Source organism: Danio rerio, chromosome 22 (assembly GCF_049306965.1).
Source record: "Danio rerio strain Tuebingen ecotype United States chromosome 22, GRCz12tu, whole genome shotgun sequence".
In the NCBI taxonomy this organism is placed as follows: domain Eukaryota; kingdom Metazoa; phylum Chordata; class Actinopteri; order Cypriniformes; family Danionidae; genus Danio; species Danio rerio.
This window is the reverse complement of record NC_133197.1, coordinates 15,975,001-15,986,253: the sequence shown is the minus strand read 5'-3', so window position 1 is coordinate 15,986,253 and position 11,253 is coordinate 15,975,001. Positions and strand designations below refer to the sequence as shown.

The 11,253-nt window shown below is 34.8% G+C and overlaps 1 protein-coding gene across 8 annotated transcripts in view; it reads left to right on the top strand.

Annotated features, from left to right (window-relative positions):
* Window positions 1-8,055: 8,055 nt before the first annotated feature.
* Window positions 8,056-11,253, top strand: part of cdc14ab (cell division cycle 14Ab) — a 73,897-nt gene continuing 70,699 nt past the window's right edge. For 7 of the 8 annotated variants that reach the window (XR_012397457.1, XR_012397454.1, XR_012397455.1 and 4 more), the window contains exon 1: window positions 8,095-8,366. Coding sequence is in view for 3 of the 8 variants with exons in the window: in XM_073936656.1 (XP_073792757.1) it covers window positions 8,228-8,366 (139 nt within the window). In the remaining 5 variants the exon portion in view is untranslated. Of the gene's footprint in view, window positions 8,367-11,253 lie in introns of all 8 variants that reach the window. The other variant, XM_073936655.1, reaches the window with a different exon arrangement.

Sequence of the window (11,253 nt, the reverse complement as noted above, 5' to 3'; positions counted from 1 at the left end):
CATCGATTCTGTCATTTATTCAGTTTAACTGTATTTTTAATACTTTTATTTTAAGGGTTTTAAGTACAACAGAACACAACAAACAAACAATATTGTCTTGGAATATAAACACTTTGCAGGTAAATATATGAATTGCCAAATATGGGTTCAGCTGTTGGGGATACAAAATGTAGCGTTACACAGTATGTAGACATTAAAAAGTCCTATAAGGTAGTGTGCCAGTCAGTTTTCATGAAGGCTGCTGGATTTGGATAGAGCACGGTTCAGGTCTAAGTATCCAAAAAGAAAGGGTTCCCAGGTAACAAAGAACTTTTCTTTAGAATTAGACCTGATAAATCTGAGCCTTTCCAAGTGGATAACGGAGGCCATATCCATTATTAACCAGGTTCGAAAAGGAGGTAAAGGAGATTTCCAGTTTATTAGTATTAGCTGCTTGGCCACAGTCAATGCTAGAGTAAGAGCTTGTTGTAGATGTTTTGAAAGGGTGAGGGAGTGTTCTGAAACCAAAAATACCAAGCTTTGTGTCCGGTTGGAGGGAAATATTATAGGCCTTGGAGAAAAAATCAAAAATGTTTGTCCAAAAATTAAACAAAGTTGGGACATCAAAAAACATGTTTATCAGGCATATATTCAAAATGACAAATTTTAGATTTCACATAGTGCCTTATTTGCAAGTAACGCAAAAAGTTTAACTGTATTTAATACTGCTTGATAATAAGTGCGAACAAAACCTAATCTAGATTAATATATCTTTATTAATTAATTATGTTTTGTACGTTTATTTATGGTTTAAAAGATGTGGTTGAAATGGTTTCTTCCGTATTGCTTATGTTCTTCAGTTTATATCCAATCACTAATTGAGTCTTAATCCAATTCTAATAAAGTCTTTTTGTGTATGGTAAACTAAGATCTAGAAAGGTACTTATAACGGTTACATTTTTGCACAAGTCCATAAAATACGGAGATGTACATCAACCTTCCCAGTTCCCACATGTTCTCCAACAAGTTTGAGGTGTGGACAATTTTAATTTTACATTTTTTTATAAAAATTTTAATAAAATAAACGTACCAGATTTTTCCAAGCAAATTCTTTCCACCTCTGCGAACAGGTATGTTGTATCTTACAGGCAGAAAACCATTTTTCAATTGGAATTTCTTCCGCTAATTCTCTTTCCCAAATCTGCCTAATGTAGTTTGTGGAATCTTTTCCACTCTCGCTAAGGGCTTGGTAAAAAGAAGAAATTCTTTTACAATTGTTTTTCGTATTAGTTTTATTAATTCATTCAAATCTGAAATGTCCTTTGCTCTATCTATATTCCCTTTTCAGGCCCGCCAGGGGGGATTGGGTGGTTCTAAAGACCTACCGCAGATTTTTAGCCACTATTTTCTCATTTGTCCTATTTGTCCTGACTGCTATCATCAATTATGAAAATAACCCATTGAAGGTTTTAAGACCACGCAGAATCTGACAACTGAATTCAACATACGCTATTGACCTAAATAGAAAACACATTTTACAAGGACTTTTATTCTAAATCTTGGAGCTTATTCTTGAAAGCAAAATTGAAGCACCAAAGGTGTCCCATATTAGAGTTAATTTTAATCCTAATTAGGCTGTTGTTCATAAATTTTCACAATTTTCCGGACAGGCTAGAAAAAAGCATGACACTTTACATTATTGTTATTATATTTTTTATAGTTTTTATTCAAATAGCCAAATTCTGACTGAGGAAAGTTGAATGTGCTGGCCAGTTTGTTATTTGTCTAATAAATGACAACAGGATTTTTTTTCTAATGATATATGATGAAATAAATTAGTATTTTACAGTATTTTGTATTTTTTCATATTTCTTTATTCTACATTTTTTGGAAATATTTTTGGTACATCAAAAGTTGTGGTTTTGATGACCATTCGACAAACTAATCCAGCTATAATAGAGGCACTAAAGATTTAAACCGCATAATTAAATAGAAAATGAGGCGAATAACTGCAAAAACTTACACTTTATGAGAAAAAAAACACTGCTTTCACCAGGCTGGCTACCGGCCTGCCTTTCAAAGTAATCTCAAATTAAATAGCGGTAAAAGTCTTTATTATCCAAATTATTATCAATTTTTAATTCTGAAACACATTTAAATTGTCCTTGAGCCACAAATGTGCATAAAGCAGTTAATCCTTGGTTTATCCATCTCTTGAAACCGGCAGACCCCATGTAAAGTTATGGTCCAATGCCACCCATCTTAGCATTATCTTAAAATTATGATTTTTTTTTTATGGTTCATTGAATTTATGTGTTTTAATAGTTTATTTTATTTGTCAAGCAATGTAAAATAAGGAATTATTTTAACTTACAAACTTTAGAAGCTAGTGACTGGAAAATTCACTACATGAAAAACATAAGTGGAGTTAATAAAAACTAATGATTAACTCATTTTTATTTATATCATATTTTATCATTAATATAAATACATTTTATTAATGGTTAAATTTGTCAATTAATAATCTAATTATTTTTATTTTGTATGTTTGTGGCTTTAAGAGCACTTATAAAGGACTTTTATGCGTCTCAAATAAGAAGCAACTAAACGACTTGTTTGTGTTAAAATCTCCACATCGAGCTCACCCCAGAGACGGTCTACAAGTGTCAGCCGGACAGGAGAGTCTTTCGTCGGCTCTTTTGTGCCCTAGACCGGCACAATTACAGCCGGCAGATGCCAGGACAATAGCAGGAGCAGAAGAGAATAGAAAACCCTTGTGAGAAGCCTTGAATATTCATTGAACCGCGGGTCTGGAAAGGCCATTTCGACATTGTTAAAGCGACCGGCTCCCGGTGGGGGCCGGGCTGTGGGCGGGGCTTCTTGAACGCATTCTGGATGATCATTGGCTCCTTGACGCATCTGTTGCGGCCTAGAGTAATTAAATACTGGAGGAGATGAAAACAACATTTGGTATGGGAGATCACTCAGACAAATCATTCATTCATTTTCTTTTCGGCTTATTAATCAGAGGTCGCCACAGCGGAATGAACCGCCAACTTATCCAGCACGTTTTACACAGCGGATGTCTGTCTAGCTGCAAGTGCAACCCATCCCTGGAAAACACCCATTCACACACATACACTATGGTAATTTTTTAGCACACCCAATTCACCTATACCGCATGTTTTTGGACTTGTAGGGGAAACCAACGTCAACACGGGGAGAACATGCAAACTCCACACAGAAATGCCAACTGACCCAGCTGAGGCTCGAACCAGCGACCTTCATGCTGTGAGACAAATCAGGCTTTTTAAAATGTAACAATTGTATAATAAATAAATATAAAATTATATTATATTGACAAAATATTTCATAATTTATAATACAACACAATACATTTCAGAATGTTTATACGTATTTAATTTGATGTAATTGTTAATTTTCAGTTAGAATTATTTTAGCACTAAAAATATAAAATCCATAATTACATCAAATTTTATAAAAGTTCTGTGCGTAAACTTGTGTGAAATAAGTGTTCATTCATATTTATATTGAATTTAACTTAATTGTTTAAAATCACGAATAAAGCAAAACATATAAAATAAAATACTGAGATTTAAAAAAATTTAATTAGTTAAGTTTATGATTTTTATAGACTATTTATTGCCTTTAATCGATTTTATAATTGATTCATTCTTTTAAAAGAATGTAGACCTAATTAAATATGAGAAGTTTTCCTGACATAAATCTTTGCAAATAATACAGCCCTGTCTTATGTCATCTCCACGTATATAGCCTACAGTACAATCATGCAATTATGATAACGCTGTGGTCGGAGTGAACATAAACTACTGTGTTTTATGAGTTTGCGGTTTAGTGCAAACAGATGACGTCACGGGTGAAGGCTAATTTAGACACGACCGGTTACGTCACTCTGTTTTATTAAACTCGAACAGTGTGTTGGTTTTTAATAACCGTATGGACTTCACTCTTGATGTAGATTGGATGTGCTGACAGCAGCACCTCACTGTATTTACCACCCTGCTGCCTAGGCTGATTGGCTGGTTTTAGCTGGTCGACCAGCCTGGTTTTAGAGGGGTTTTGGCCACTTCCAGGCTGGTTTCCAGCCATTTCCAGCCTGGTCTTAGCTGGTCAGGCTGGGAGATGACCAGCTAAAACCAGCTTGACCAGCCTAGCCAAGCTGGTAGTCCAGCCAAAACCAGCTATGTCCAGCTTAAACCAGGCTGGTCAAGCTGGTTTAAGCTGGACATATCTGGTTTTGACTGGACTACCAGCTTGGCTAGGCTTAAGTCTCATTAAACTCACGAGAATGTAACGTCTGGCAAATGTTTTATTACAATAAACATTTACTTACTTTTTTAATTTGATATATATACCATACCATATATATATATATTTATACTTGTTAAACAGTTACAGTATTTTTTTTTTTAAGCCCCGCCAATCGGCAGAGCATCAAAAAATTAGTTTATACTCAGTATTCTTCCCCATGGAAATCTTTAGTAAAAGGTATATAATCTTTAGTATAAAAATGTATACGATCTGAGGAAAAACATGAGTGTACCAACAGTAACTCATTTTAAATGTGTTTTTTTAATTGTGTGTGTTTTTAATTGTGTTGTTTTAAAAATTGGTTAAACTTGTAACTAAACCACCTAAATTAACTAGCATGCTCAAACACAAACATTAGACTTTTCTGTAAAAGACCACAAAATACACAATAAATCCTCTTTCATCTTCGCTAACTCTTTCAGCACCTCCACAAAGCCCATAATTTACTTGTTTGCTAGCTTTTCCATGACATCAGAGCAGCATGTGTACAGAACCAAAACAAAAGCTAGCATGCTAGTACAGACATACTATAGATACAGTGCCTCACATACTGGCACCCTTGGTAAAAAGGCATTTGAGTTTGTTTTGGATCAAAATAGAGGGGTTTTTGTGTGACTCTTTTAATTTGCTGTGATGTACGTGAGGTCATGTAGAAGATTTTCTGACCCAATACCCAAACTTCTGAGTTCTCCAGCTGATTTTATAGTAATTTTGGCCAGTCAAACTGTCCTCCTGACAGTGATAAAGGTAAAACACAGCCTGTTCTAGCTAATTCATTTAATATAATATTCATATTCATAATAACATTAACAGTTGAATGAAATTTCCCAAGGGCCAAAATTCAAACTTGATCGAGAGCTATGGGCCGAAAGTAAAAATAGCAAGCTGTAAAAAGTTGACATGGGTAAATTCCTAATTTATTTCACAATATTAATCAATAGTAAAATTTACTTCAACCGTATTAACTAATGCATTATCATTTTTTGAAAATATATTACTTTAACAAACTTATTACAATAAAATAATTTGTCCATTTGTTAAAGGACAGTATGTACATTTTTTTAAATCTTAATCTTTTACAACATTTAATTGAAACATTTATTTTCAGTTTGCTTTTTTTTTTTTTTTTTTGTAGCTCAACAATAAAACAAACAAACAAACAAACAAAAGGTTTGTAGAAATGAGAATCTCTGTGTTCAGGCATTCCCTAACCCTTCCCAATCATTTTCCCTCTGGTGGGCCAAATCAGTGCATTCAAAGAGCCAACTTTGGCCATCTCTGGTTTAAAGGGATAGTTCACCCACAACTAAAAATTGTCATAATTTACTCAACTTTCCCTTGTTTACCCTGTTTGAGGTTTGTTGTTATTGTTGAACACAAAATAAGTAATAATGAGAAATTAGTAACCACTGATTTAATTCCCAGTTAATGGGAAGTACATTTTCATTCTTGGGTGAACTATCCCATTAATAACACTCAATACAAGACAAAACAAGACACAACAGATCTATACAGCGCTTAATAAAGATACAATAGCTAAAAATAAATTAATTTAATTATTTAATAAATAAAATATGAATAATAAAATAATAAATAAATGTATCTTCTGTATACACGAGTTGACACAGAGTAAATATGAGATACAATACAAAAAAGTTATACACTATGATCATAATTTCAGTCTGCTTTGGTGTATTTTTTATATATATACACAATAAAGTTTTTTGTCCTTCATATTTACACCCCTGTGAAATAATAGGTCGTGGTTGAACATTTTCCCTTGTATCGTCACCAAGGTATACAAAATGATGGAAAATACCAATGGAAAACACTTATATTGCTCATATAGTGGTTTTACACTGCCTAACACAACCATTTGCTCTTTGATAAAACTGTGTTGCTATTATTAGTTTTCAATGAGTTTTTGTTAATATTATAATTTCAAACAATTAAAATCTGCTTGAACCAGGTTCATGAGAATTTACTTCAGTATAATAATATATTTCTGTAATATTAGAAGCAGTTTTATTTTAAGCTTCTCCTCTCTCATCTTTCACTCACAAGCCCCTTTCACACATACAGACCTTTCCGGAAAATTACCGGCAATTTTCCGGAAAGGTTGTATGTGTGAACAGGCCCTTTTTGAAAATACCGGTAAATTCGTTCCGGCTATTTTCCGGAAAGAGAAGTTGTAACATTACCGGTAATTTGCCGGAATGCTGCGCTGTGTGAATGCAGAAGGAAGATTGCCGGAATAAGCGCGTGCACGTCTAGAACGTGCTGACGTGAGACGTCTGCTTTAGCCAATCACAACAGTCAGACGCATTCACGTGCGCGCGGTTTATGAGAATAAAAGCCTTTAAATATTTTTCCAGACACATTTAGCTGCTAGATGTTAGTCAGATAATGTTTCTATGTTCCTTCTTAATGCTTAACTGTGTAAATAATTATCGATAAAATGTTTATGATAATCCGTTGTTTGTTTACCTTCAAGCTCTGCGTGTGCCTGTGAGCGCCCGTAGCGCCAGCAAACACACACATATCATGTACATCTCGACATGCGAAAGTGTTTCTCAATAGCAACTTTCACACAGTGATACCGGTAAATATCTGGTAAATTTCCAGAACGACTTTACCGGTATATTCAAACAAGCACTGTTCACACAGGCGAGGACGTTACGGAAATTTTCCGGAAAAGAGCATTCACACATCCATCGCAAAATACCGGTAAATTCTGACATCATTCACCACAAATGAGCTTTAAACGGCTGCGCTTGTATTTGTAAACATTTGACTAAATTACAAACTCTGTGGATGATCAATATTGTGAACACCTTTCGCAGGATCACTTTCGCATGTCGAGATGTTCATAACATGTGCGTGTGCAGGCGCTCACAGGCTGTTTCACAAGCACACGCAAAGCTTGAAGGTAAACAAACAACAGCTTATCATAAGCATCTCATCGATGATTATTTGCACAGTTGGCATTAAGAAGAACATATAAACGTGATCTGACTAACTTCTAGCAGCTAAATGTGTCTGGAAAAATATTCAAAGGCTTTTATTCTCACAAACCGCGTGGACGTAAATGCGTCTGACTGTTGTGATTGGCTAAATCAGATGTCTCACGTCAGCACGTTCTAGACGTGCACGCGCTTATTACGGCAATCTTCCTTCTGCATTCACACAGTGCAGCATTCCGGCAAATTGCCGGTAATGTTACAACTTCTCTTTCCGGAAGATAGCCAGAACGAATTTACCGGTATTTTCAAAAAGGACCTGTTCACACATACAACCTTTCCGGAAAATTGCCTGTGTGAACAGCGCTTTTTCGAATATACCGGTAAAGTCTTTCCGGAAATTTTCCGGATATTTACCAGTATCACTGTGTGAAAGGGGCTACAGCAAACTAACGGTTGGAGGGGCGTGGCCAAGCAACAAAAAAAAAACCGGTTAGAGGGGCGTGGCTAAGCAAAACTGACATCATCAGAGAAAGATTGCCTTTTCAGAGCAGAAGCAAAATGGTAGATTTTGATTCGTTTTTGAAGAAAAACTATATTTTCAGTGGATTAACTCACAGATTATTAGTTCACCTTAAGTCTTGCAATTGCAAAATAAACACTGCCAATTTTGATTACTTGCAAACTTTTAAAAAAAACCTTTCTTACTCAGATATTGGTCCAAATATTACATTGTATAACAACATGCAGAGGAAGAAACTTCATAATAGCAAACGTCGTTCGGAAAAAAGTAACGTGAGGAACCTTGAAAGTCACACCTCAGCAGGACTGAAACCCGAGCGGCTTGTGAGGAAACCTGAGCAGCCCAGTGAACCGGATCCTCCCTGTCCTGTTCCACTGGCACATGACGTACCTGTGGACCAGCACACATTCGGATGGTCGAGGGTCCAGAGCCGGTTCTGCTGAACCTCCATGAAGGCATGTCAGACGCTGGATCCTGGAGGTCCCAGGAGAACAGCGAATGGAGCCAGTCGCCTGCCGCCGTCCACAAGGTCTGGATCTCCTTAATTGGTGGTAAGATGGACTTTATTTTGAAGATGATTCTTGTTTGTATATAGAGAAATGTGTGGGCGGAGCTACATCTGAGGATTGCTGAAGCTCAAAACATCCTGGTTTGAAGTTGATTTGATGACTGTCTTTGTAGATTTGATTGAGATTTCTTTTAATTTTAGAAGTTTTTTTTATTGATGAATATAAGTAAGTTTCCTAGTGTTGGGTTGCAGCTGGAAGGGCATGCGCTGTGTAAAACATGTGCTGGAAAAGTTGGTGGTTCATTCCGCTGTGGTGACCCCTGATTAATAAAGTGACCAAGCCGAAAAGAAAAAGAATAAATATAAAATAAGATTAGTATTTTCTAAATTAGAGAAAGTTGGCTCATTAAATTAATCCATGTTTATGTTTATAAGTCATGTTTGGACTTGCCTATTTAACATAACTTGTCTACACTGTAAAAAAAAAAACTGCCATTTTACAAAATTTTACCATTTTATTTTACGTTTTTTCACATTATTCTGAAATACAGTTAAACATTGTTAAATAATTACAGGAAAATACTGTAAAAGTACCTATCCAGGGTAAAATCACATGAAAAACATGTTAATAAAAATATTTTTGAAGATTTTTTTACATAACACCAATATATCACACACACACACACACACACACACACACACACACACACTGAAACAGGGTGTTTTTGTGAATTATGGGGACTTTTCATAGGTTTCCATTGCTGTATATTTTATATATTTCCTAATATTTTATTTTCTGACTAATTATTTTTTGTAAAAAAAATACTTGGCTAATAATTTATACTTCAAATGGATATATAAATATTGTATATATTGTATGATAAGACTGGGTGAATTTAATAGACCATTCTGAGGGATGTAAACCAAAACAATGGTCCCAACGTATTTCCTGTTTTATATTTTTAATTTCTATAACTTTCGAGAATCCAAAAAGAGCCACATATTGATAAATAATGTTATGACAGCTGTTTTAACATTAACCTATGATTGAATTGCCTCTTGCTACAGTTATAAAATAGTTTATGGACAAGCAGGAAATGTTTAAGGGGCAACGACATGACCACAATAAAATGGTCTATAGAGACGCTGATATTATTTGATATTGATAAAAATGTACATTGACTAATACTTATGTAACTTTTATATATTATCCATAATTTATGTTACTAGAAGCTACTGGAAATAAATAACTGTATCAAATCATTTTTGCATGTGTTCTGAGTGATCAAGCTGATACATTTTAAAACATGATTACTAAAATTCCATTAATTAAATACATTTAAATAAAAGTTTTATTGTTCATTATTTTATCATAATTGAGATTTTTTAACTTTTTTATCTTTTATTGCTAAAACATTTATTCAGTTTGTTCTATTTGAAAACTTTATAAGAAGGCTGTATTAGTTAATGTTAGTTATTGTATTTACTAACATGAACAGACAATGAACAATACATTTATTACAGTATTTGTTCATGATAGTTAATGTAAGTTGGGTGATGCAGTGGCGCAGTAGGTAGTGCTGTCACCTCACAGCAAGAAGGCTCGGCTGGGTCAGTGGGCATTTCTGTGTGGCGTTTGCATGTTCTCCCAGCATTTGTGTGTGTTTCCTCCGGGTGCTCCGGTTTCCCCCACAGTCCGAAGACATGCGGTACAGGTGAATTGGGTGAGCTAAAACTGTCCTTAGTGTGTGTGTGTGTGTGTGTGAATGAGAGTGTATGTATATTCCCCAGAGATGGGTTGCTGCTGGAAGGGCATCCGCTGCGTAAAGCATATGCTGGATAAGTTGGTTCATTCCACTGTGGCAACCCCTGATTAATAAAGGGACTAAGCCAAAAAAAAATGAATGAATGAATGAATGAATGAATGACCTAATGTAAGTTAATGAAAATACAGTTCATTACTTCAGTGTGCTTTAACTTAATTTAACAAGCATGAATTTGACTGCTAATGAGGCATTAGTAAATTTTGAAGTATATATAATAAATGGTGTACAAGTAATTAGTTCATGTTAATGAATACATTATCTAATGAAACCTTATTGTAAAGTGAGACCATCTATTTTACTGTAAACAAAAGATATTTTAAATACGTTTTTCTTTAGAAAGTAAAAATTTGTTTGTCTTCACTTGTATGCGTTCCAGAAAAAAAAATGGAGGATGATACAATTTTCATTTTTTGGTTGCATTCAACACCACCTACCTTTACTACACTGTTAATAATTTCCTGTACAGTATCTACAGTAACTTACTGGCAGTAATTTGCCTTTAACTTACTGTAAATGAGCTAAAATACTGTATTTACATTTACAGCAACATTTTTATTTCTGAATATGTATTTAGTGCTTAACTTTACTGTAAAATATACAGTAATTTTCCTGATGCCACTCTAAAATAATGTAAATTACTGCATAACTGTCCTACAGTAAAATACAGTTCATGTTACAGCTAAATACTGTGTAATTGACAAAAATCGTTAACAGTGTAGTACAATTAGCATGCTAACAACAAAAACAACAGCAACAAAAACAACCTCTCTCTGTTTCCTCTAGCCAAAGGGCAACAAGTTCATCATGTTGTTTACTCATATGCAGATTATTCAAATCCAGTGCATCAAAACATCCAGGCTTGCATTGTTTGCTGCCTATAAGCACATAAAACAATACGATCAGACTGAGCTGTCATGAATGGAGCACATTATTACTAATCTCTTTCATGATGTCCATCTGCTCAGACTGAAGAATCTGAGGCGGCTCTAGCCGTGATGTGACATGATCCTCCAGCTGCTGCTGTGATGACCCCAAAAAACACACTGACATTTGAGCTCACTGTTACAGTGTGTCTGAACGCTCATGTGTTTGGGTTCAAAGATG